The sequence below is a fragment of the Peromyscus leucopus genome, chromosome 6 (assembly GCF_004664715.2).
Source record: "Peromyscus leucopus breed LL Stock chromosome 6, UCI_PerLeu_2.1, whole genome shotgun sequence".
NCBI classification, from domain to species: Eukaryota; Metazoa; Chordata; class Mammalia; order Rodentia; family Cricetidae; genus Peromyscus; species Peromyscus leucopus.
Window position 1 is genome coordinate 18,478,865 of NC_051068.1, and position 27,521 is coordinate 18,506,385.

General features: G+C 40.9%; 2 protein-coding genes across 3 annotated transcripts; one reads left to right on the plus strand and one right to left on the minus strand.

Annotated features, from left to right (window-relative positions):
* Window positions 1-685: 685 nt before the first annotated feature.
* LOC114707185 (centrin-4) lies at window positions 686-4,006 on the minus strand. The gene is made up of 5 exons (XM_028889851.2): window positions 3,900-4,006; window positions 2,566-2,712; window positions 2,075-2,203; window positions 1,135-1,272; window positions 686-970 (listed from the first exon to the last, which is right to left on the minus strand). The coding sequence occupies exons 1-5, from the start codon at window positions 3,900-3,902 to the stop codon at window positions 881-883; spliced, it is 507 nt and encodes a 168-aa protein (XP_028745684.1). The 5' UTR covers window positions 3,903-4,006; the 3' UTR covers window positions 686-880.
* A 56-nt stretch (window positions 4,007-4,062) lies between these two features.
* Window positions 4,063-13,380, plus strand: Bbs12 (Bardet-Biedl syndrome 12). 2 transcript variants are annotated; one of them, XM_028889825.2, is made up of 3 exons: window positions 4,063-4,151; window positions 6,447-6,555; window positions 11,140-13,380. In XM_028889825.2, exon 3 carries the CDS (start codon window positions 11,156-11,158, stop codon window positions 13,274-13,276), a length of 2,121 nt encoding a protein of 706 aa, XP_028745658.1. In that variant the 5' UTR covers window positions 4,063-4,151; window positions 6,447-6,555; window positions 11,140-11,155; the 3' UTR covers window positions 13,277-13,380. The 2 variants fall into 2 exon arrangements, with proteins under 2 accessions (XP_028745658.1, XP_028745659.1); XM_028889826.2 differs by lacking the exon at window positions 6,447-6,555 and having other exon boundaries at window positions 4,076-4,151.
* Window positions 13,381-27,521: the final 14,141 nt, after the last annotated feature.

The window sequence follows — 27,521 nt, forward strand, 5'->3', positions numbered from 1 at the left end:
CAATTCAGCAGTTAAAAGCACAGGCTTCTCTTCCTGGGGCCAGGGGTTCAATTTTCAGCACCCACATAGCAGCTCACAACCTTCTGTAATTCCAAAGCCCTCTTCTGGCCTTTGTGGGCACCAGACACCAAATGGTACATGAATATATATGTAGGTAAAACACTCATACACATAATAATAAATTTAAATTACATTTATGTATTGTGTGAGCCTGTAGAGATCAGAGGACAACTTGTGGGAGCGAGTTCTCACTTTTCATCACGTGGGACCAAACTCAGGTTGTCAGGCATGGTGACAAGTGCCTGACCTGCTGAGTCACCTCATAAGCCTTGAAGACTCTTTAAAAGGGTCTTAATTTCATTAATAAAGGAGGAACTCTAATGGCCTCACCTCTTAAAGAATCCATCACCAAATTGCCTCCTTCAAAACACAGTAGTAACTACCAGTAATTACATAAGTCAATTTTATTAATACTTTACACATTTGAAGAAATGATTAACAAAACAAGTTTGTTGGTGTTTTTAAAGTCATACAAAAGGATATAATGGAAAAATATTATTTTCAGATTTTTTTATAAACAATTTCATTTGGATGTGGAAGCCAAGTTTATTAACTGAAAAATAAATTTTGAATGTTTTTGGAACCTAGAGCTTTAAAAATAGCATGTAAAAATACTGTTTTGGGGTTCAAGGTTCAAATAAGTCATGCATTTTTTTATTGTTGCTACTACAGACTTAAATGACGTTCTTGCATAGATTAGACACCAAGAGACTAAGCTGAGCATATAAACTAAAAATGGAAATGAATGAGCCAAAGTATCACATTATTGAACTGCTTAACAGGCAAGCTGTCAAAACTTCCTAGAAGGCAAGAAGCAGAGCTAATAAAGACTGGTCCTCCTCATCATCCTCAAAAACTCCTCCTCGTTAATCTCTCCATCCCCATCACGATCTGCTTCATCGAGCATTTCCTGGAACACAAAAATGTAACATGATAGACAGAAACTATTAAAAAAAATATATAATAATGGAAATTCAAAAGGATTTTTTTGCTTTTACTGTGTAAATACAACTAAGTTATATAAGCCATATAAAATTATTCACACATCGTAATTATAAAATAAACAATATTTACCTGCAATTCATCTTCTGTTAAGTTTTCCCCTAGTTCCTTGGCAACCCTCTTGATGTTATTTAGTGATATGCTGCCAGTAGCATCGTCATCAAATAATTTAAAAGCCTTCAGTATTTCTTCTTTCTCATCCTTTTCACTCTTTAGAAAATGAAATGTCATTGGTTAATTTTTTTATTTGTTCCATCAAGCTGGACTTAGTAGGTCTATTGATTCTAGAGCTGTATGTGCACATTTGTATCAGGAGGCTGAGTTCTCAGTCTATTGCCCTGGTAATAATTATTTCAACATACTCACACCTGCCCTTGAGGTACGTAAGACAGCAAGCTCCAAGAGCCAGGGGTATTCTCAGGAACAGTGGCAAAAGGAGGCACTCAGTGATTGCCAGGTCCAAGGCGTGGTGTGTGCTCCTTCCATCTTGCCAGATGTCAGTACGTCCTGACAGAACCCTCTAGGGGGTAGCTGTTCCAGCTTTGACCTAGAAGTACTAGCCTCAGTGATGCTTCCGGTAATTGTCACGCCTACCTATGACCTGCCTGTGAGGCGGGGCCAAGATGGGAGCCCTTAAGACCCATGATCCACAAGTGCTGGCTTCTTTTTGTTCCTGGTGATCCTGGATGCCTGATGGTAGACTGAGTGGAGTTCTCCAGAGAACCCTGCTGGGCTGCACCTCACCTCTCCCAGATCCTGTAACCTACCCCTTTATTTGTTGTAAGTTATCCCCCAAAATAAACCTCCCTTTTAACTACATGGAGTTAATAATCCTCCAATAGAACCCTCTCTACAATCTTTACCACTCTGAAAACATGTGTTCTTGCCGTGCTATTCTATCCCACCCGCCCTTAAAGAACTAGTTCCAGTTCCTTCAAGAAATCCCAATGCTCCAGCCCCAGCCATGAACAAGGCTCTGAAGGCATTTCTTTGACAAGGAGAGTGACTGTACCATTTTCACACTCATAATGGCAAAAAAGTCTTCAAAACAAATGGTGCCATTTCCTTCTTTGTCGATTTCCGCTATCATTTGTCTGATTTCTTCTTTCTTTGGCTCAAATCCTAAGGCCCGCATTGCAATCTGCAACAGGAAGGGGATATATTTTAGTATGCCATGATCTCACCTTGAACTTTTAAATTACTAATTAATAGCTTCTTTGTTCTCTAACACAATCAGAGGATAAATAGCTGATCTTACTGTGACCGAGTCCATAACCTTGATGATTCTGGGTCTTGACTTACCCATCAACCAAGGACACATCTAAAATGTTAAAAGATATTGTATTGTTGACTTGGGGCAGGTATACATACATACCTTTCAGAAGACTACGATTATGGGCTATGGGCAAGTCTAGTGTTAGAGCCCTGGATTCTGTCCCCCCCCCCAAGCCACACACACACAGTAGTGTGGTTTTTCAAATGTCTTAGAAATAATTTCAGAACCTTCAATTCTTTCACGTCTATGGTTCCAGAACTGTCAACATCGAATAAGTCGAAGGCCTCTTTTATTTCTTGTTTTTGGGCATCACTCAATTCAAGTTTCGCTGCTTTTTTCTTCCACTGGTCTAAAGTTGTTCGATGGCTGGATGCCTGCAGTACGTACACATGTGGATGAAAACTATATAACTGGAGTGCACATGTTCAAGTATCCCATTTCCTCCTATAGAATGAGCTCATCCCCAACCCCCTGTTAATGCTTTTGGTTATCTTTTTTTGTTTGTTTTGTCTTTTGAGACAGGGTCTCCCTATGGAGCCCAGACTGGCCTGGAACTCCCAGCCCTCCTGCCTCAGTCTCCCGAGTATGGTTATTCATCTCTTGATTGAAAGTGTGGTGTTCTTTTTTTCTTTTAGATTTTCCTTATAAAACTAGCGCCTTTGAAGAGAGAAGCAGCGAAGGAAGACAGCAGAGAGCTGTGTGGTGTTGTATCAGAATGCAGTTAGTCCTGGTTTATCAGGAAAGTACTAACTTAAGGAATGTGTGTCTTTCATATACTATCACAGTACATGCGGGGGGTGGGGGTGGGGGATGCTTCCTAGAACACAATTATCCTCTCCCACTCTCCACTAGCAAGTGTCCTATTCTACAGGAGCACAAAAGTGAAAAAGCGTGGTTCTGGTGAACAGCTACTCCACAGATCTGGATGAGAACTTTTGGCTTAATGCGTGGAAGATGAAGGTCCTTTCTGCTGTTCACTTCTCTCTGTCACCCAGCCGGGTCACAGAACCACTACAGATTCTTCTCTCTGCAGGTGGAAGTGAGGAAGCCCTGGAGGTGACTGCGGATCTAAGTGGCCTGCTTTATATTAGTTATTGGCTGTGGTCGTCCCAGATCCTAGGGCAGCCATCTGAGTCTGCATTTTCTCAGCAAGAAGTCAGTGGTCCCTTAGCTGTGAGTGGCCTGAGTTGGTGGACCCCTGACCATCAGGACTGAGTCAGTGGCCCCTTCCCTTCAGTGAAAGAGTTGCTGGCCCTCTAATTATCAGTGGTTAACTAGGCGCCCCGCTTCCTGTCAGCGGCTGAGTTGATGACCCTCAGTTGCTAAGCAGGTGGTCCCCTTATCCTAAGTGGCTAATTAGGTAGCCCTCTTCAGTGACTGAGTTGGTGGCCCCCTGACCCTCAGTGGCTCAGTCAGTGGTCCCTTCTCCTCTGCCGCTGAGTTGATGGCCCTCTGGCTGTCAGTGGCCCGCTGTCCCCTGGCTTAGTCACTAAGGGTATCCAAGGATCCTAGCACGAGAGTCAGTAAATTGGCAACCACACTCGGGTCCCATAGCACTCACCATGTCTCCAACCCGCTCCCCCGCCCCCGAGCCCGCGAAGCGCAACAGCGGCCCTCCCAGTCCTGGCTGGCGCTCCAGGCGGGCCGTTGCTAGGGCCGCGCTGGGAGCCGGCCGTTGCTAAGGCCGCGCTCGGAGCGCAAGCCCGCCTACCAGCTTCCGTGATTGACGGCTATTGCGCCCAATGGGAAGAAAAGAGTGCTGGGACTGAGCGCAGGGCTGCCTGGGATTCCGCGATGTTTGGAGGGGCGCGCGGTGAGGAGGGTCGTGGGCCCCGTGGGCCGGAAGGGCAGGGAGGGTGGGGACGAGAGCGGTGTCTCGCGGGTTCCACGCACTGGACCAACCGTCCTGCGGCCTTTCCACCTCAGAGCTGCTCGAGGGCACGCGCTCGCCGGTGGGCGGGTGGGGGCGGGGTGCTGGCCGGCGATGTCCTCGCGTGGACCGAGGGTGGCTTGAGCCAGGCTTTCTGCTCCTCACCTCGCAGACACACGTTGTAGTCCGTAAATCCTAGGCTCCTGGGGAATAGCTAAGTTTGCCTTTGCATTAGAAGCCATTTTTCCTGTCTTAAGTTTTCCCAGTGGGAATGCAAATGATGCACATTCAAAACGTTTTGTGAATGAAGGAGTGCTAAGTCATTTACCTATAATCTATTGTTTTTCTGGTCATGTATCTTGTCTGGAAAGTTGGCCAGTTTTCAAAGTCTTATATAACACTAATTTAAAAGAGATTTCTGAAGCACAGAAACGAATATAAGTCATATATACACATAATATATACATATATATGACTGCTACAGTTAAACCAATTTTGCATCACTATGATTTAGGAATTTGGATATTCTAGATTTAAATTTTATTATATTATTATTATTATTATTATTATTATTATTATCTTTTCCATATGTAGCTCTGGCTGTCCTGGAACTCACTAGGTAGAATAGTCTGGCTTTAAACTCAAAGAGATCCATCTGCCACTATGCCCAGCTTTAAAAAAAATAATAAGTGTTATTATGCTGTGCTGTGTTACCCATTAAGTGGCACTTTACCATTCGAGAAAAGCCAGGAGGCACAACAAAACCCACTGTAAGAGTTTATTACGGAAAGGAGACAGGAGGCGGGTGCTTAGGCCTATGGGAAATGATGGTGCAGGGAGAGAGAGGAGGAAGGTCTGTGACCCTCTTTTTATGGATTTCACCGCAACGTGCGCATATGGGCATACATAGCTACATCAGGCATGCTCATAGATCACATGACCACGCAGCACACGGATTACGTAGGACATAAGGCCCTGGGATGACAAAGCCTCTTGTTTGGCTACTGGACAGCGCATGTGCAGTCATGTAGCTGAGGGAGTGGCCAGGAATCTATCAGTAAGTTCGGATGCTAATTTCTAGACTTGGTTAGGATAATGCAGTCTTGAAAAGTGACTATTCTGTACATAAAGATAGTAAAGCCACACACAGTATTAAACTACCGAATTTATCCAGTGCACTCCACATATCATATACCACGGCAGCCACTGGTGAGCTTAAAAGAAACTTAGGAAAAAGTAAATGTTGATTTGGGGCAGTTAATCATTTAGTTACATTTCAGTTTTTGGTTTTTTTTTTTTTTTTGAGACAATTCTAATTATCATTTGAAGGAGGAACCCCCTTTAAAAGCAATTAACGGGCCCCAACTAAGGGATTGAAAGAGGAATACTAACAGTAACATCTCTTTGCTCCTTTAATGTTTGCTCAAATTTGGGATAAGGTGGCACTTAACAACTATCTGTCAAATGCCTGTGCTCAAGGGTCAGGCAGTGGTCTAGATCCTTGGGCTAGCTAGAATTGTCATCTGGAAAATTGTTCAACAAAAAATGATGGCCTGTACAGAATAAACGTACTATGCTCATTCTGCCAAGTTCCAGAGAATAAAAAGAAAGTGGAGCAGGTAAATAGTATTTAGCATATGACAGAAAAAAAGATTTGTGGTTTGTAATAGGTTGACCAGGGTAGGTTTCCCTGAAAGGAAATTTGGGGAAGTATTTAAAGATAGTTAAGGCAGTAGATTTCCTAGGGAAGAGCATTCTAGAAAGAGGGACATGTAGAAATACTGAGGTAGGGAGCATGCCTTGCATATTCTGAAAGTACCAAGGAGGCCTGAGCAAAGCAGACTAGACAAGTCAGAAAGGAAGAAGCTTGGATTTTAGTGCTGTGTGAGGACATGGCCTTTACTTGAAGTGAGTTAGGGAGACTAAGATTCTGAGCACAGAAGTGGAAGGGTGGGAACTCTCTGCCAGACAAAGGAGAGAAGACTTGCCTGAGAAGCTTCTACACAGTGGAGTGTTATGGTGAGATTATGGTGTTAGGTCGAGACTGGAGGCAAACAAACTTGGATCTGATGATGAAAATTCTAGGTATACCCATCAAGAAATAAAATATAACCCCTGAAAAGCATGTCTGAGTGTTCTAACCTGAATATTTAGCCAAGACAAGTTACAATCTTTGGAAAGAAAACTTCTAAAGTCAACCTCCCAGTTAAATGATCTGACTCTGCCTTCCAATTACAGACTGAAAGTTAAGGAAACTTTATTCTGACAAGTAACAACGTTGACCTGTTTGTGGAAAGCATCATTGCTGGGCACCATAGAACGAAAATGCCAAGAACAGTTACCAGAGGTATTTAATCACTTCTGAAATTACCCTTTTTTCCATCCTCTCCACTGTCTTTTTTATACCCATCCTCTTAGAAAATGAGGCATTCTTATTTTGAGTTTGCATTAGTGATTAGCCCCTTTCAACCTCTTTGAAACCATTTAGAAATTCTTCCGATGTTAGGGAAGCTAAAACAATCTTTCAGTTATTACTTAAACTTGAAATAGATTCTTCAAATGCTAAAAGATCTCTTTGAGAATTAATTTTGTTATCTGTTATATATGACTTTTTCCTTATAGATGGTTGAAATCCATCCTTTGTCTGGAAAAACCTTTTGTAACATAATTCAATACAGACTGAATTTGAGATATCTATAGGTTTTTCCTGTTGTTCTAGGTTCTTTTCCACTCAGAGTGATGTCTTATTTAATCATGAACCAGAAAGGAGATCATAGCAGAACTCTTATCACAACCCTCACCCCCGTAAAAGACATGGACATCTGCAAGTCAAGGGTCTCAACAGGCAGAGGATTTTTAACCACCAAGAGCATGAGCAACAGCATCAATAAATGTTAAATTTTACCAAAATTGAAAATTTTTGAGTCAAACTGTATTATCAAAACAGAAAAGACTTCCTATAGAACAATAGGTTGTACTTGCAAATCAAATAGGGTAGCTCCCTCCTTGTCCTTAGGAGAATGGTTTAAGACTCCACTATGGAAACTAAAGTCCACACATATATAAGTGCTTTACATAAAATGGTGGAGTATTTAAATCTAGCCTACACACATACTTAGGTATATAGTATTCTTAAAATGGGTTAATAGTTGTTATAATACATTGCTTAAAGAACGAGGATAGAATATATGTTACATGTTTGAAACAGATGTAGAGTTTGTTTTTTTTTTTTTTGTGTTGTTTTTCAAGTATTGTCTTATCAGCGGTTGGTTGGGTGAGGTTGGCTGTTGTTTCATAAGGATTTACTATCTGACGTGTGTAAAGAATTCTTACAACTCAACAACACAAACCTTTAATAACCCACCTGCTGTGGATATCACTCTGTATAAATAAAACACTGATTGGCCAGTAGCCAGGCAGGAAGTATAGGCGGGACTAGCAGAGAGGAGAGAAGAAAAGGAGAGGAAGGTAGAGGAAAGGAAACATCAGCTGCCATTCAGGGAGCATCAGTAGAGGCAACAGGTAAAGCCACGGAAGACATGGCAACATATAGATTAACAGAAATGGGCTTAGTATAAGAGTAGGAGCTAGACAATGATAGGCCTGAGCTAATGGTTGAACAGTTTAAATAATATAAGAGTCTGTGTGTGTATTTTATAAGTGGGCTCCGGGACTGGTGGGGCTTGGTGGGAGCTGGAGAGAAATTCTCAAGCTACACCCACCTTAAAATAGACAGAAAACTTCAATAGGCATTTCTCCAAAGAAGATAAACAAATTTCTAGTAGGCCCATGAAAAGATGTTTAATATCATTAGTAATTAGAAAAATGGAAGTCAAAACCATGATGAGCTATCTTTTCACATCTGCTAGGGTATTTATATAGTTTTGCAAAAGCAAAACAAAGTTGTTGAATGTACTAGTGACTGAATAGTGCAAATACACACACACACACACACACACACACACACACACACACACACACACACTTACTTCATATCCATCCAGAATGTGATTTTATTTGAAAGTAGTCTTTGTCGATGCAATTAGTTAAGATGAAGTCATACTAGATTAGGGTAGGCTGTAAGTTGATGTTGTAATTAACAAACAGGACAGTTGAAACAGGCAAAGACTAAAGTTACGTAACTAAAAGCCAAAGAATGTCAGGAGTAACTAGGAGTTGGAAGAGGGGATCCTTCCCTAGAGTCCTGAGAGGAAGCACTGCCCTGCAACATCATCATCTTCAGAGTCTGAATGTATATTGTTTTAGCCTCCTGACAGTTGTAATTTTGAGTAGCAGCCCTGGAAAACTAATGCAGTAAGAATGTGGAGAAATCAAAACCTTTGTTCATTGCTACTAGCAATGCTCCACTGTTTGGGAAAACATCTGGGCAGTTCCCTAAGCTAAACATAGAATTACCATATGGCCCAGGAATTTCATGTCTAGATTTATAGCTAAAAGATTTGGAAGCAGATTCAAAAATATACTTGTACAGAAATGTTCACAGTAGCACAAACAAACAAACAAGCACAGTAGCTAAAAAGTGGAAACAGCCCAAATGTCTAGCAGTGGATAAATAGATGTATAAAGCATGGTACCTACCAAGGAATATTACTCCACTATGAAAAGCAGTGAATTATTGTTAATTAATACATGTGGAAGAACCCCCAAAATAATCTAAATAAAATGCACATATTTCATGATTCCATTCATATGAAATACCAAGAATAGGTCAAAACAGACTGAAAGCAAATTAGCAATTACCAATTACAGAAGGAAACATAGAGTAACTGCTTAGTAGCTTCCAGGTTTTCTTTTGTGGTTGTTAAATCTTTTGGAGCAAGGTAGAGGTGGTAGTTTGGATAACATTGTGAAAGTACTAAATCTAAATTGTACTAAATCAAGATTAGTAGCTTTACAAGGTAAGTAAGATGGAATCAGAGAGAGGCAGAGGATTTGAAGATGTGCTAGATGGAGTGATTGAAACCATTCATAAATAGAGTCAAGAGTTTAGTAGGGAGATGGTAATAACAGGAGAATGAGGTGAAAGAGAAAAAGTAAGACCAGATAGATAGATGTAAGACATGAATCTAATGATCATTCAAATTTGTTGAGTCCTAGAGTATATTTTAATATTATGTTTTGATGTTAGCAAGGAATATGTATTGTAAGTGTTCATTATGTAAGATTGAAATCTTCATTGAAAAAAAAGGACTTGAGACAGAGTTCATGTAGTACCTTAATTATTGCTGGGCCTGCCCATCCTTTCTACCTTAGTTAGTCCTTGAAAGTCTGTAAGACGCTATTCTGGAGGAATTGTACTTTCACAGATGAATGTAGCTAGTTCAGAAACAAATTTACTATAGTTATGGTCTTTATTAGAACAAGATTCTGATTAAAATATTCATAGAATCATAAAGTCGTATAGTATTCACATCTTCAGTCTCACCTAGTGGAGTTCACACCTCCTAAGGCAGTAGTTTTAGTATAGATGGTTTTTCAGTTAGAAAGTACCATTATTAGCCATGTGGTGGTACACACCTTTAATCCTAGCTTTAATCCCAGCACTCAGGAGGCAGAGGCAGGCAGATCTCTGTAAATTCAAGGCCATCCTGGTCTTCAGAGTGAGTTCCAAGACAGCCAGGGCTACACAGAGAAACCTAGTCTCAAAAAATAAAAACAAAAAAACAAGAAGAAAGAAAGTACCATTGTTTAAAAGCTTTTTAGTTGAATAGTCTTTCTCATGGTGGTATTCATTTTGGATGTGATTTCTAAAGTATTAGCTTGAATAATTTCAATTGTCCTTGGATCTCTCTTTAAATAGCACCCTTTTTCCTTCATCATGTAATCATTACTCAAATCTTTCTCCCCATTGTCCATGTTTCTGAGAAGATTAAGTGGCTACTCTCCTTTCAGTCTGGTACTTAGCTAGTCAGTCCAAACTTACCAGAATGAAAATATATCTGAACACACATAAAACTGTATGCTAGGCACTGTCCTGAGCACTGTACTCCTCAGAGTAGCTGTGAAGTAGCTTCTGTGATTAGTCTCATTTTCCAGATGTCTATACTGAAGGGCTACCCACTTAGCCACCTAATTAACAGTAGAGCAAAGTTCAAGCCTAGGCCTCTAGACTCAGAAGTACAAACTTTCAAACATTACATCAAGTGATTTTTTTAATCTTAACACAAGTGGTTTCCATTATAGGATAAAGCTTAAGTTTTTTGGCATAGCATGAAATGTCCTCATAGTCCAACTCCTCTACTGGAGCCTTAGTTCCTTCAGCTCCTTGCCATGTATGCTATTCCTGCAATACCAGGCTTCTTGTATAGCTCCTAGTTCACAGTGCTTTCTTCCTTTTCTCTCTTTCTTCCTTTTCTCTCTTTCTTCCTTTTCTCCCCTTCCTTCCTTCCTTCCTTCCTTTCTCCCCTTCCTTCCTTCCTTCCTTCCTTTCTTCTCTCCCTCCCTCCCTCCCTCCTTCTCTCCCTCCTTCTCTTTGTAACATATTTGTACATTCACTACCACCCCCTTCGGCTTGCACAGTTACCCTGTAGATGACATGATGGAACACACCTGTAATTCTAGCACTCTCGAGATGGAGACAGTGATCACAGATTTAAGACCATCCTGAGCTGTTTGGAAAGACCCTGTCTCAAAAAGTCACAGCACAAATATGTTTCAAGTCTCATTCTGAAGATTGCCTTCTGGAAACCTTGCTTGTTGCCTTGTACTCCTCTCCATTTCCTCTGCCATTTGGAGTGGTCAACCCTCTCTACACCACCCTGTCCCCCACACCCTTATGTACTCTTCTGTATCACCACACTGATCACATTAGTTGAAACTATATCCAGAAGTGTGAGCTGTTTTTTCTTCACTTTATGTAGCACTTATCATCAATCACTCAGTAAAGTTTCAAGTGTTTGTTTATTTGCAGATAATTATTCGTAGTGATGGCTTACAGAGTCGTAAACAAAAGAAGGCATGTGGGACTACAGCAGCTTTCATCATTTGCACAAACAGGAAGAAGTTTCCTAGGCCCAGTAAAAGCCTCCAAGTTTATTACAGATGCAGAGTGTCATGAAAGTATGTTAATCAGTTCAACAGTCAGGCTTCTCGAAGGTCTGGATTTAACCTGTGCAGTTGGGCAGCTTCTCAACGAAGCAGTTCAAGCACAGAATGGCACATACAGAATTGGAACCAGCACTCTTTTGTTTCTTGTTGGTGCATGGAGCAGCGCTATTGAAGAATGTCTCCATCTGGGTGTTCCCACTCCAGCAATAGTTTCAGTAATGTCAGAAGGCTTGAACTCTTGCATTGAAGCAGTAGTTTCCCTTCAAGTACCCATATACAATGTATTTGACCACATGGACAACACAAGTACAGTTTACAAACTTGAAACAGTTGATGTCAGCTTGTGTCCTTTTCTCCAAGTCCCTTCAGATCCTGGGTCCTTACAGGAAAAGCATGATTTCAAAGATGCTACATCTCAGTTATTGTCCGTTTACAGTCTTTCTGGGAGACATGTACAATCACCCAAACTCTTCAAAACTCAGGCTAAGGTTGAAACGGAAAAAAACACACCACAAGCTCTGCAACACAGCCGCCATACAGACTCTTTCTGCAGGAAGTCAGCATTAACTCACAGTAGGCATTTTAGTAGGACAGAGCATAGCCCCTGGATAAGCAGACCTGATGGATTTCTAGAACAGTGCGGATCGACTCCCAAAACTTGGAGATGCAATGATCTGGTGGAGTTAGCAGTTGGCTTGAGCCATGGAGACGGCAGCAGCATGGCCTTGGCAGAGGCAGCTGTGAGGCTGCAGTGGCGGAGTGTGTGTCTGCAGCAAGCCAACTCCGTGGCACCGTTTGTGTTCGACCTCTCAAGACTCCTCACTTGCTGTCTCCCCGGCTTACCTGAAACTTCTTCTTGTGTTTGTTCAGGATATGTCACTGCTGTCCCCACGTCTAGTAGTGCTCTGATAAAGGAATTGCAGGATCAGCCTTTCCGAGTGATTCTCATCGAGGGTGACCTCACACAGAGTTACCGCCACCTGGGATTCAATAAGTCTGGAAATAGGAAGACCGAGTTAGATAGTGGGAAGCTTCCAGGAGACAGTGCAGAAGAACTGTGGACAAAGAGTGTGATGCAGGTGTTAGTCCAGTTCGATGTGAACCTCGTCCTGGCACAAGGAAATGTATCTGAACATCTGACTGAAAAATGCGCGCACAGCAAGCGTCTGGTAATGGGGTCAGTGAGTGGCAATGTGTTGCGAGCCTTTGCAGAGGCCACGAGAGCAATGCCTGTAGCCTATGTTACCCAAGTGAATGAAGACTGTGTGGGCAGTGGGGTCTCTGTAACCTTCTGGACGAGTCCTCATGATACAGACAGGAACGACAGAATGGCAATCTTGTTAAAAACAGAAGGAATTAATTTGGTTACAGCAGTACTCACCTGCCCAGTAAGTGCTCAGATGGAAACCAAGGAAGACAGGTTCTGGTCCTGTGTACATCGTTTATATCATGCCCTCAAAGAGGAGAAGGTCTTCCTTGGAGGTGGTGCTGTTGAATTTTTATGTCTTAGCCATCTTCAAATTCTTGCCAAGCAATCTATAAATAAAGAAAATCATGCTTGTTCAGGATGGCTTCCTGATTCTTCCTCTTGGATGGCCTCATCTCTGTCAGTCTACAGACCTACTGTGTTGAAGTGCTTGGCAAGTGGGTGGCATGAATACCTGTCAGCTGTCATGTCTAACACTGCCACTCACCCATCAGCAGTGGAAGCCAGCACGTTCATTCAACATCATGTACAAAATGCTACCAACTCTGGCTCTCCTTCAACTTACATCTTGAGTAAATATAGTCAACTAAGTGGTGGAGTTTTTCATTCAGGTGTTTCAGATAACCTGGAGCTAGTTCCCAGAGTTTATGATACTGTTACACCAAAGACTGAAGCGTGGCGCCGAGCATTGGATTTAGTACTCTTAGTGCTTCAGACTGACAGTGAAATCATAACTGGACTTGTACACACACAGATAAATTCACAGGAATTAGATGGAGTTTTATTTTTGTAGGGTTAGCCAAATCTTTGGGAAATAAGCTGTATCATATTAATAAATTTTAAGATGTGTGTGTGTGTGTGTGTGTGTGTGTGTGTGTGCGCGCGCACACACACCCAAGGAGGCCAGAAGATGGCACCACATGCCCTGGAGCTGTAGTTAATGGGTTTATAAGATGCCCAACATGGATGCTGGCAACCCAACTATGCAAAGGCAGCAAGCACTCTTAACCTTATAGCCATTTTTCCAGCCCTAATAAATTTTTATAGTCAAATCGTAGTGTCTACATTACTAGCAGTTACCAAGAATGAAATAGTTGATGTCTATCAATAACTGTAGTTCTGAATTTTACCCTTTTATAAGCTCACAAATTAGCCTGTTATTGTATCACAGATGCTATAAGATACACCTGGATCAGAGGCAGAGAGCTTTTGCTCTACAGCAGAATCTGCATTCAGATTGTTGTGTAGATTTTGATAATTCCTTGGCCTCTCTGTCCCACAAGAGCAGCACAGAGGGCCAATGCCAAGACCTGAAACAATGGGTGTTCTCGTGTAAGACAAACACTGAACTTGTGATGTTTACTGCTTAAGCAGAAACAAACCCACTTATTTGTCAAACAGGAGTGATTACATCCTTCAACATTACTTAAGTCAAACCAGACATGGACTAGATAAAGATTGGTCAAGCCTTCTATTCTCTACATCTATAAGTATAGAGATGCTCTCTCTGTTACTTTTATATTGGTGTAATAAGACTGTGACCAAGGCAATTTATAGAAGAGTTTAATTTGGATTTATGGGTTCAGAGGGTTGGAGCCCATGATAGCAGAGCAAAGGTAGGTGGCAGTAACATCTGAGAAGCTTACATCTTGATCCACCAGTAGGAGGTGGGTGGTTGGGATGGAAATAATGTAAGTCTTGAAACCTCAAAGACCTCACCCAATGTAACACACCTTCTCCATTAAGGCCACACCTCCTAGTCCATCCCAAATAGTTCCACCATGTCTGCCATCTTTCCATTATTTAAGCACATCTTTAGAGGATTGTCTTGGTCCTTTCTTTTGTCTTTCTTTTTCAATCCTTACAACCAGTATAACCACTATTAACATTTAGGGATGTTTTTCCAAGTCCTCTTAAATGTGTGTGTCTATATAAATATGTTTTGACCCCAAAGGGGCATCACTGAACATAACACCAAATTATCTACTTCTGTAGATTAATCTATTCAGTATCTTACCTAATATTCTTAAGAAGAGGTCAGTGGTGTCACCATCACTTCTACACTGTGACTCACCACCACCTGTTTGTGGGGGGCTCTTCTCCACCTTACAGCTAGTCCTGGTTTGGGAGATGGTAATGAGTCTTTCTGTCCTGACAGCCAACTCCCAAATAATGACAGGGAGACTTCTTATTAATTATGAAAGCTCAGCCTATAGCTTAGGCTTGTTCTGAACTAGCTCTTATAACTTAAATTAACCCATTTATATTAGTCTATATTCTATCATTTGCTGTTACCTCTCTTCCATCTTGTACCTCCTGTTTCCATGTCCTCTGGCTTCTCCTGCACTCCTAGATTCCTCCTTTTCTCTTTCTGGAAATCCCACCAATACCTCCTGCCTAACTATTGGTCGTTGGGCTTTTTATTACACTAATCACACCTAATACAGCCTCACACAGTGTACAAATATCCCACAACAGAAGATGAAGAAAGACAGTCTCATAAAGGCTGTTAATTCTCCCAAGCTTGTATATACGTAACTCATCTGGACTTGTATCTTGATAGACTATATTTTTCTAAGTACTTACCCACAGTATTAAGTTTCCGTTGTTCATTCAGATAATTCTTAGCAATGAGAAGGGCATGCTGAAGGCGTGGAAGAGCTCTCATTCTCATTTCTGTTCTGGCTGGGGTATCAGGGTTCGGCTTTTTATTTTTATTTTTTGGCTACCACAAATGCAGTGCAGCACAAAACACATGCATCATGTTAATGAAAAGGTTAACACAGCAGAAACATGAAGGCAGCATCCATTTCCAAAAGCCCCTTCCTGTGTTGCTCCCAGTTACTCTCCTAAAGCCCCACTTAGAAGACTTGACTCCATTGGTCAGTCAGCACTCTGCTCTAAAAAAAGACTAGTGAGGCCTTCTTTTCTTTGACCTGTAGGTGGCAGACTTTCTCTCCCGTGGTCCCCAAATATGCACAAGTTGAAAACCTTCAAAATGGAAGGAGATTGTTCCTGAGCAGGGTAGCACCAGTCTGCGGGGCATTTGCTGCACAGAGGCCTCTGTGGACAGTTCTTTCTTTGTTCCCTGCCCTGGAGCCTTCCTCTGCTGTTGCCAAGTGTTGGCTTGGGAAAGTTGTTCAAATTCTCTCAAACTACTCCCAGGCTTTTAAGTAACAGTTGAATGGCATCACTCTTGCTATAATCTCCAGCGCTAATGTTGGTGATTTAGAGTTAGAGTAAAGCTCATTTAAAGGAAAAAAAAATAGAGCATTTTTTCCCTGAGATAAAGCCAGACCTGAAAATATGAGTGAACTTAATGCTAGTAAATTTGGAGGCTAGGAACTGAACTTGGGTCCTGGAAGAGCCAGAAGTGCTCTTAACTATGGAGCCATATCTGCCCCTCCAGCAGGTATTTGATAATTGCATGATATATTCTTTACCATAAAATGGGATTTTGTGTTAAATGGTTTTAGCTAGTTGTGGGGTAATGTATGCCTTCTGAGCATGGTTAGGCAGAGCTCAATTATGATGGTTAGCAGGCTAGATGTTTAAATGCATGCAAAGCTTCCAGTTACCATAGTTTGTTGAGATGTAACCCACTGTAAGTTAAGGACGTCCATACTGTGTAAAGAGCTAAAGCTTCCCCTTGGCTGTTGTCTCCCATAGTGGCAAATGACAGGAATATTTCCTAAGGACAGAATGCCAGCTCTGACTTCCACGTAATGTTTGTATTTGTCAAAATGTGAAGTTGTGCATATTAGACTGCAACACATCATTTAGTCGATTTCAGACTATTCTGACGTTTGTTGGCCATTTCTGAATTGTTTTTCTTTTTCCACCGTTCTTGGTAATTGCATTAGAAAAATTTCCAGTGTGTTTGTCTGGTGTTGTGAAGACGATTCCTTATACACTGTCTATGAATTAAAGAAGACTGGGAATTTCCTGACCTGTTAACAGCATTGAGCAGTGTGGTTTGATGCCCGGAAACGGTAGAACTGTTTCCTGTGCTGACCTTTTGAGCAGGAGGTGGGAAAAGCTACTTCCTAATATGTTTCCACTTTGGAATAAATGTCAAATTAGAACTAAGACAAGTTAGGTGCAGTAGTACAATCCCAGCCCTCAAGAGGCTGAGGCAGGAGGATCACATGGGATACACGGAAAGATCTTGTCTCCAAGGGGGAAAAAGGGAACCAATATAATACATTTTTCTTTATCTCTTAATCCAATCATCACAGGTTTCCTAGAAGCTGGCCCAGGAGGAGGCTCCAGTTCAAGGGTCAGGTTCTAGGTCTGGGACCTGAAGGTTGACAGATGCTGTCCCACCAGATTCTTCTTCTGAAACACTAGGGGGAATACACACCATTGATGGGGGTGTTGTTCCTGTTTGTTTTTAGGACAGGACATTGGGTATCCTGGGCTTTTCAAACTTGATGAGTAGGTAAGGATGACCTTAAGCTAGTTTTCCTGTCTCTGCCTCCCCATGCTGGGATTGTAGGGGTACACCACTAAGTCCAGTTGGTGCTCTACTGCCAGATAAGCTCTCTGCCAACTGAGCCACATCCCTAGCCTCACAGCAGTATTTTCTTTCCATGGCTAATACTAGTGTGTAACTGAAAAAAAAAAAAAAAAAAAAAAAAAAAAAAAAAAAAAAAAAAAAAAAACATCCAAACAAACAACCCTGGCGTTGTGTTTGGAAACACAGTTAGGAAAACCTTGGCTGTGCTCCTCAGGCTGCTTTGTAACATGCTGGCTGCTGACAGTGTGTGGAGGGCACCAGCCTCAGGTTAGGCAGAACACCCAGAAGAGCACCCAGTAATGATGGCCACTATTCATAAATACAAGTTTCCAGGGGGGAAAGGGAGATGGGATCATTCTAGGATTAACGGTGGCTGTTCAACAGTAGATGTGCTAAAACCATTGAAGTGTGCATTTAAAGTGGAGAATTTTATAGTACATATAATATATCTTAATAAAAACACTAAGACCATTTTATAATTTCATTTCTGAGTCAAAGGGCCAGAGTCTGGGTCAGCAGCTGTCTTGGGGTAGAAGGGAACTAGGAGTGCAGGACAAGTTCTAGGAACTGCCTGGTATGCCTGACTCCTTACCTGGTGTTGGGCAAAAGATGAACTAACTTTGTGATCATTTTGCCCTATGTAGTTTGTCCTATGGCTTGTCCTTTGGAAAGACGAGAGATGGTTAAAAGAAATTCAGCCTTCTCTTGATAATGGAGAGACTGACCAAGATTCCATCTTAACCTCTAACACAGAAAGTTTCCTGAGACATGACAGGAACTTTTGATAGTAGATAACATGTAATATCAGAATGTTTGGCTGAGAAGGTTGCAGAATGTCTTTGAACTTGGATAAACAGCTTGCTCTGTAAAATCAATTCTCTTTTAGGACCTTATGGCAACTGGTCAAATAACATTTGAGACTTAATCTAGCCTGTCTTTAACTTGTATCTACTTTTTCAATTCTATAAATCAAAACAAGAACAAGATAAAACTCAGGGATCCTTGGATTCTCACACCAGGTATGTGGATTATTTTTCTCATTATTGTGACCAAAAAGGCCTGACAAGCATCTTGAGGGAGGGTTTAATTTGGCTCTGCCATGGTGGGGAAAATACGGTGGAGTTCATAGTGGTGGTGGTAGGTGGCTGGAACTCAATCTTTCTGAACAAAACCCAGAGATACTGGCTAGCAATGGGGTAAGAACTATAACCCTGCAGGCTAGCTTCCCAGCCAACTCACTTCCTCCAGATGTACCCCATGTCCTAAAGGTTCTACAACCTCCCAAAAAGCACCACCATCAGGGACCAAGTGTGTAACAGACAAGCCTGTGAGGGTATCTCACAGCCATACAGAACACCAGGGTTCTTGCTGTAGAAACTCCCAGCAAACTTTGTTGTGATTTAGTAGTGCTAAACCACAAGCTAATTTCCCATAAGAGTGCTTTATTTTTGTTTGTTTTATTGCCAATATCTTTTCCCCACTTACTGCTAAAAGAAGAGTCCTAGATGCTGCGCTTCTGTCTTCACTGATTGCTTTTCCAGACTGTGTGACTGCTTTTTTCTACTTCCTTTCTGCATGTGCTCAGGGTTTCCCAACTTAATACTGCCTTTTATATTTCTTTAGCTCTCCTCATATTTCTTAGCCCTCCTGTTTCCAGAAATGACTATCATTGAGTTCTGGAAAATAGCTTCCTTCTACAGATGTGTTTGTAAGCTAACAGAGTATGCTTCAACCTTGCTCAATACCAACTCCTGCTTCCGTCTGTGGGGCTGACTCTTTAGCATTGCCACTGATTTCATAATCTATTGAAATACAATTCATTCCCTTTGAAATATCATGAATTTCCAGAACTATTTCTTCTGTCAACCACTTGTATACTTTTTTACTTATTTTATTAAAAAGGCATGGCAATTTTTAAAAGTTGCTCTGTTCCACCTGGCCAGGATATCAACATAAGAACTCTACTTGTTAATTGTCCCAATAGTTTTATCATTGATTGACAAAACTGTCAAATCTTTTATTAATGATACATTTTATTTTCATTTAAGGAAAACAAAGTCACATAAAGAGGAGTACATCTTGTTTCTCAGATGCATGTAATGGATCAGATTTCCTGTGGTAGCCATACTTTTCTAGCTGGAAGAAACTAGATTTTCCTTCTTTAATCTCCCCACTTTACAGATAAGAAAACTGAGGCTAGAGAAATCTATAATTCCTAATTAGGTCATTTTTTATCCACATTTCTGCATCCCTTAATTGTGTAAGACAAATTGCTAAATGGTCTATTAATAAAAACCCAGAGCCAGATGTTGGAGTGTAAGCTGAGAGATCAGAGAACAAGCCACAGCCACAAGTTCTTACCACTTGGAAATCCTCAGCCAAAGAGACAGCCACTTCCTATATGCCTTTCTGTGCTCTGCTTCCTTACTTCCTCTCTCTGCCCAGTCACATCACTTCCTGTCCATCTGTATAGACCTCCAGACTTCTATGGTCAGCTAGTGCTGAATAAAGGTGTATGCCACCATTCCTAGCTCTGTTCCCAGTGTCACCTTGAACTCACAGAGATCCAGATGAATCTCTGCCTCCCTAATGCTTAGGATTAAGATAGACGTGTGCTACCATTGCCTGACATCTATGTTTAATATAGTGGCTGGCTTTTCCCTCTGATCCTCAGATAAGATTTATTGGGGTGCACAAATAAAATATCACCACATAATTGTATCTTTATCTTCTTTCTCTAAGGAATATAAACACATTAACAATACATCTAAAATGAGTACTCTGAGAGTTTGATTTTTTTTTAGCTTTTCTCTTATTTAAAACTTTTTAGCAAAGTGCTTATCTTCTTTTTTAGTACCAGTTGTTCAAGCTAAGCACTTAGGTACCCTATAATACAGTATTAGCACAACTTTAAGAGTGTTCTTACTGTATTTAAACACAGATCTTTGGCAGACAGGGTGTATGTGGGTGAAAGAAGATAACAAAATCCACAGCATGTCAGATGACCACAGACACGGGTAGTAGTGTGTACCTGGCTTGTGTCTAATGCCTAGAGCCATGGCTCTCAACCTCTATGTCATGACCCCTTCAGAAATTGCATATCAGATACCCTGCACATCATATATTTACATTATTATTTGTAACAGTAGCAAAGTTACAGTTATGAAGTAGCAATGAAAATAATTTTATGGTCGAGGTTACCACAGCATGAAGAAATGTATTAAAGGGTCACAGCACTAGGAAGGTTGAGAACCACTGACCTACAGGATTCTTAGTAGTGATTCCAGAAAACACACACTGTATATTAAACATGCAAAAGGAGAAAGCCAACATCTGAAATTGGCTTATTTCTGTATTGCTGAGCTATTTCAGTAATCCCAGGTTTATGCTTTTCTTTCTGGTTTATCAAAAACTGTTTTACATTCTCCTGGAGATTGGCCTCTCTCCCTGCTGCTTCCTGGGTATATATTACTTTGAGAGTATTGAACAGAGCCAGAGTTTGAAATCTGTCCTTTTCGTTGGAAAATATACATAAAAAAAGACCCACTGCACCATCAGCTCTGGGGCCTCAACTCATCTACACCCATTTTCTGTTTGTCTTGATTAGACTAGTATGGAAGAACAGTACTAGTGTTCTCCTGCTTACAATAGTCTTTCCTGTAAAAGTCCTTCGGTTTTGTTTTGTTGTTGTTTTCCTAAAGTCTGGCCATTTTGATCTCTTCAACTTTAAAGATCCATCAGTGTCCACACTGGAGCAAGCCTTGACATGATTCGATGGCTCATGTGTCAGAATTGGTTTAAAGCATTTTGGTTATGCTTTGCTGTTTCTCAAGACATCAGGAAGGCATTCTGGGAAGATTGAGGTTGTGGTCATCAAGATCTCACCTTCTAGATGGTTCTGCTTTCTACTCTTTGTTTTTTGCTTTACTGCCTGCCAGGGATGGGAAGTAAAGTGGGAGGGACTCACCAGGAAGTGAGATAAAGATGTTTAAAGACCACAAAACAATAAAATGAAATACACGTTTCACATACGGATTTTATATAATCTGATAGCCAGATTTTCTGTTAGTAATCCATCCTCATCTGCTTAATATTTGCTATGTAGAAATCAATACTTTTGAAAAATAGTATGTATTGGAAAAGACATACTATTCTCATATTTTAAACAAAAAGTTATTTTATGGGCAGTTACTTTTAATAATACCTTAAAATTTCTTAAATACAAGTACTTTCTTTTTTGAAAATTGTCATGAAAAGGAACAGTCTGGGGACTGGGGAGATGCCTCAGTGGGCAGAGTGTTTGCTGTGCAAGCGTGAGAACCTGAGTTTGGATCCTTGGCACCCACGTAAAAGCTGAGCCTGGTGTACATCTAACCCCAGTGATGTGCTGTGGGGAGGCGAGGGGCCACAGAGAGGGGCCTGGGACTCTCTGTCCACCCAGTCTAGCCAATCAGTGAATTCCAGGTTCAGGTAGAGAGGAATAGAGGGAGGGACTGTGTGGCCTCCACATACTTGTGCACACAGGGACTCATACACATAAAATAAAATCACAAAACCAAGGCCAGTTGATCTTGAATATGCTACATAAGAGAGAGAAGATCAGCACTGCATGAGTGATAGAAAACCTGCACTCCTAGTCATCAGTTGCTGAACTAAACTGAGCATGTGTCAGTGATGCTAACAGGATCTAGAAGTTTGGGGTTGTTAAAATAGATTTTGACTATAAGCACAATTTGTTCCTATTATATTATCAAGGACTGCACATGATAAGCTAGAAAAAATGCTGTATGTTACTTTTTAAAGTAGAGGGTTGAATTTTAAAGTTACAATACTTAATAAAAATAAAACTCAGAAACCTGGAGGACAACTAAATTTGAACTGAAGTAAAAAGAAAAATTCAGTCAGTTTCTCCGAGTGATGACAAAAAGGAGCAGCTTGAGGCTAAATTGGCATTGGAGGGGGGGGTCAGACTCCATCCTGAATTAATGTGTGATGTGGGCGTTAACTTGCTGCTTCAAATGTGTGTGAAAGGTCTTTGTGAGAACATGCATCTGTCCCACCCCACTCCCACACTCAGGTTCCCTGTGTCCTGTGTACTTGGGTGTATTTCCTGATTCAATTTCCTTCAACCAGTGTTTTTCAGTGGCCTCTGAATAGCCAGTTATATAGAGGAAGAGGGTTATCAAGTTAATCAAGACACTGCTTCCAAGAACTTGCAGGGTAGTGATGGAAATTACTAACTGTTACAGAAAACGAGAATAGAAGCCACAAGACCTTGGTATAGAAGTTCAAGAGATGATGGCATTTTGTTGGAGACATGGAAAATCTCTGACAGATTAAGTATTGTTTAGTGTGGGCTCTGCAGGAGGCTGAAGTTTGGATACAAGTGGCAGAAAAAATGTGAGGCTAGGTGTGAGATCTGTATCATGGGCAATGACTCAGGCTCCATTCATAGGAGAGTTACACACAGTCCCTATTCAGCTGCAGTGTTAAAAGTGGCAAGTAGCTGGTGGGCAGGAAGGGTGGGAGGAGCCAGAGAATGGAGTGGAGCCCACTGTAGAAAGTCCCCCTTTATTCAGAAGACAGTGCAGATTCCTTGGAGAGCCTTCAGCTGACACATTGAATCTTTGAAGAGATTACTGCTTAGACATCATTTGGCTACAGAGACTAGCTCACAGGCTTACGTCTCACCCAGAGAATCAGGGTGAGGAATAGAAATCTAAAAGGGCACTAGAGCTAGAGAAGCCCGCGTGCACACCCTCAGATGTGTGTTCCTAAGTACTTTCCTTCCTCTTAACCCTTCCTCTACATTGAAAGTCTCTGCTTCATACTGGCTTGTCCTGAAATAGTCTTCTACTCTGAAGCCAAAGACTCGGTTCTGCCTGAACTGAGATCCCTAAAAAATAAACGGCAGTCCTCAGGCTGCTGTAGGCAACAGCGTCGTGTGCCATTCCCTGCTCGCTGATGGCTCCATGTGTGTTTTCTCCTCCCTATGGCTCTCTCCCCGGCCGACAGCACACCTGGGTCTCCAGTGTTGCAGACCACCTTCTTCCACCCAGTTCTCTTCTTTTCTCTACCACTACTCTCTTCAGAGATTTGCCAGCATCGATGACTCGACTCCTCCCTAGCTGCTTGCCACCAAGTTAGGCTGCTGTTGCTGTTGTAACGCTTCCGATCAGAACCATCTCTGGCTTTCAGGCTGCACCTTGCCCTGAGTGACTCCATGTTACAAGCAACATGGCTCCATTTCCAGTGTAAACATAGAGACAGGACAACTCTGCACCTTAGAGAGTACATAATTACTACCATCTGTTAGAACCACCCAGGAGGCACAGACTGATAACTTATTTCTAGAATAAGTTGGCACTTTATAAACTTATTAAGTCAATTAGGGACATATGAGCACATGGATGTATTGCAGTCTTATCAGAAAAACCAGGCCTGATAACTTATCAAGTGTACCATGTTGTGGAATAATCCTCTTGTACACTGTAAAGATTTGTCACTTGAATTGGTTTAATAAAGATGCTGATTGGCCCGTAGCCAGGCAGGAAGTATAGTCAGGGCAACCAAATTAAGGACGATGAGAAGGAGAAGGGCAGAGTCAGGAGTTGCCAGCCAGATGCAGAGGGAGCAGGAGATAAATGTGCCATGCTAATAAAGGTACTGCCACATGGCAGAGCATAAATAAGGGACATGGGTTAACTTAAAATGTAAGAGCTAGTTAGTAATAAGCCTGAGCTATTGGCTGAGCATTTATAATTTATATGTAGCCTCTAAGTCAATTATTTGGGAAGTGGCTGCCAGGTATTTGGAAACAGGTGGGTGGAAGAGAAACGTCCAATTACATATGGCACCCAACATAAAGCATATTACAGGAATACCACATAATCAAACAGGACACGCAGTTAAAGAAAGATCTAATCAAACTCTAAAGGATACTTAATAAATAGAAAGGGGTAACTGTGGTGGTATTGTGTTCCCCAAAATATTGTGTACTCTAATAAATTTATCTGGGGTCAGAGAACAGACAGCCACTAAATACAAAGGCTAGAAAATGGTGGCACTCACACCTTTAATCCTAGCATTCCAGAGATAGAAATCCCTCTGGATCTCTGTGAGTTCAAGGCCACATTGGAAATAGCCAAGCATGGTGACACACACCTTTAATCCCAGAAAGCCAGCCTTTAGTCCCAGGGAGTGGTGGTAGAAAGCAGAAAGATATATAAGGCATGAGGACCAGAAACTAGAAGCATTTGGCTGGTTAAGCATGTGGCTGGTTAAGCTTCAGGCTTTCGAGCAGCACAGTTCAGCTGAGACCCATTCTGGATGAGGACTCAGAGGCCTCTAGTCTGAGGAGACAAGACCAGCTGAGGATCCGGCGAGGTGAGATAGCTGTGGCTTGTTCTGTCTCTCTGATCTACCAGCATTGACCCCAATAACTGGCCTTGGATTTGATTTTATTAATAAGAACCTTTAAGATTCATGCTACAGGTAACAAAGACCCCCAGAGATAGATTGCATAATGCTTTATTAACTTTAAATTTTCTAAATACTAATGAGAAAGGAATGACAGCTGTGGAGAGACATTAGGTAATAGAAAAAACTACAGGATTAAATCAGCCTGTATACTTTAAAGATGTGTTGACCTCAGAATGGAAACCAGGATATGTGTTACATTGGGAAAGAGGTTTTGCTTTTGTTTCCACAGGAAAAGAAAAACTATGAATACCATCAAACTTGATAAAGATTAGATTTGAACAAGAGGGACCTCTTGATTAGAAGATGTTGTTTATCAACTGGTGTGACCTTTCAATCTAAACTACTTATAAAACTAACAAATGCTTTTTATTTGATCAGATATAACTTGTCAAAAGGGAAACTCCCCAAAGTTAGGGTTGGGGCAGGGTTTTGTTTTTGTTTTTCCAGGACAATGAAGGCAACCAGCTAAAACTACTGGACAAATGAGACATCTGAAGAAAAAGGACAAATCTCCCAGTGAAAATGCCCCAAGAAAAAGAATAAATTGGCCTATTGGTACATCACATTTCCAACAGGATAAACTTTCATGTATCTCCCCAAATATTTATTTCTGCTGTTCTCTCCAGACACATAATGCAGATGGTCTTTTTGTAGTCCCAGTTCAATTAAAAATTAAAGCTGACTTTGGAGTTGAAGTGTGGCTCTCTCCTCTAAACCCAAGCATACTTGTTAAAAGTAAAATCCAAAATCTCTGTCTCGTGTCAGAAAAGCCACCTGATATGGCACAGAGAAAAGCCAGAATTAAGGGACTATTCTATTGCCACTAATCTCATAATCCTTTGGTTTTATTTTGACTGTTTCAAATTTTCTTAAGATATAAATATTATCTCAAAATTTATAAAATTTATATATATATATATAAAATTAAAGTCTTTGTCATGATATTAATGGTCATATAGAGTACTAATTCTAGAAAAAGAGTTCATCTAGCTTCCTGTACATGATTTTGGGTTTGAGTCTCTATTAGGTAACTAGCAATTAAGTTTTTGTACTCTGGATATACATAACAAATTATGGTCCTTTAACCTCTTTGAGATCTGCTGCATATAACATTTAAAATGCTTAAGTTTTCTGCAGTGAACCATGACCATGCCTAACAGTGAACTTTGCAGTCTCTAAAAGGAGCATGAGTCCCACAGTGACGATTCCACCAGGACTGTGGTAACACCACCAATCTGACAAACACCATCCAAAGATCGGCTTTGGACTACAAACTGCTCAGAACAATTTCAAGGTGGCTAACTGAGATGATCCAGCCTCACAGAATACTCCAGTCAGGACTTGACCATAATCCTAAATTTTCTCAGGGTTCCCCAAAGATTACCAGTGCCCTCAATCAATAGGAAGTAGTCTAGAGAACTACACCCACATTCCCCAAAATAAATTATGAATGCTTGTCATCATTTAGAGGAGTTGGTTACAAGTTGTTATGAATAATGGTCAGGAAAAAAGCTAAACAAAGGAGATTAGATTCAGGGATCTTGTTCTGAAAAGAAAAAGGGGGATATAGAAATGATAGGATAAAAGGTAGATTATTGAATCTACTTTAATCCAAAAAACAACTGTTAATCTTACATATTTTACATGTAAGATTTATATGTAATCTTACATATTTTATATGGATTTTCATTTATTGGTACAAATTTAAAGTTAATTTTGTTATACTGTATGTGTATTTCTACTCTTGTTTAGGATATTATGTTTATGCAGCTCATTTTAAAATGTAATATATAATTAAGAAATACAGATTAATAGTCATCTATAATAGCAAACTTATGTTAGGTTTTTAAGATCATACAGAGATATATTTCAGATAGATAGGCAATCTTCAAACACTTCAAAGACCTACAGATATGGCATTTAAAATGTTTTAAGAACTTAGATTTACACTTTTTCTTGACAGTGAAAGAAATCTGCTCCTGAAAAGTAAAAAGTATTACTTCAAAGAGGATTATGGGCATCAAAGAAACTCCATATGGAGTTGTTTTTTTTTTGTTTGTTTGTTTTGTTTTGTTTTGTTTTGTTTTTGTTTTTCGAGACAGGGTTTCTCTGTGTAGCTTTGTGCCTTTCCTGGAACTCACTTGGTAGCCCAGGCTGGCCTCGAACTCACAGAGATCCTCCTGGCTCTGCCTCCTGAGTGCTGGGATTAAAGGCGTGTGCCACCACCGCCCGGCTTGGAGTTTTTTTTAATGGCAAAAGCTAGCCATGTGGGCTAAGAAACTGCCCTTGCCTCAATTGCTGACAGTTACTGTCCAAACTGGACCAGCGGGACACAAGAAAGGTGACTGCCAAACTTTGCCAAAACAAGGTAGGACAGACCTTCAAAATTCTCTGCTTCACAGCAAAAAATCTGTCAGACATGCTAGGCCTATAGGCCAGAGTTGGATGCCCCAACATTGCAGAGGAACTTTGGGTGACTGCCTAGGCAGCTTGAAGTCCCTGTCATTAGGTAACAATCTACCCTTCTGGTGTTGATGGAGTTGAGGACTAGATAGTTATAGTTTTCTTTGGTTATGATAAAAGATAAATTAGATACAAAACTTTTGACTCACAAAGATAAGATAGATAATAGAGTATTTTTTCTAATTTTGCCAAAAACAGACTAGATATTGTAACTGTAATTTTTACTTAATAACTTTTTGTTGTATATAATCTTACTATGTTAAAATTAAAACCTTCCTTTTTAATTAGACAAAAAGGAGGAAATTCTGTAGAATAATCCACAAAGTGGGAAGTGGCTGCCAGGCGTTTGGGAACAGGTGGGTAGGAGAGAAATGTCCGATTATAGTACCAGACCAAGGAAGGGATGCAGCACCCTCACCTGGACCTCATGAAGAGGAAGACATGTGGACGTGCAATGGCAGTTTCCACATAGATGTATCGTCTAACAACTCCGTGTGTTTGTTAAGTAACAACAGGCAGAGAGCTCTGGCTGGCTCCATACCTGCTGTTGATGTGGTGTACTCAAGTTTCTGTC

Coding starts and splice junctions, on each gene's coding strand:
- LOC114707185 (XM_028889851.2), bottom strand. Junction 2,204..2,565: donor TAGACGTGAAAGAATTGAAG/GTTCTGAAATTA, acceptor TTCCTGTTGCAG/ATTGCAATGCGGGCCTTAGG. Junction 971..1,134: donor TAACAGAAGATGAATTGCAG/GTAAATATTGTT, acceptor TTTGTGTTCCAG/GAAATGCTCGATGAAGCAGA.
- Bbs12 (XM_028889825.2), top strand. CDS start 11,156: ATGGCTTACAGAGTCGTAAACAAAAGAAGGCATGTGGGACTACAGCAG.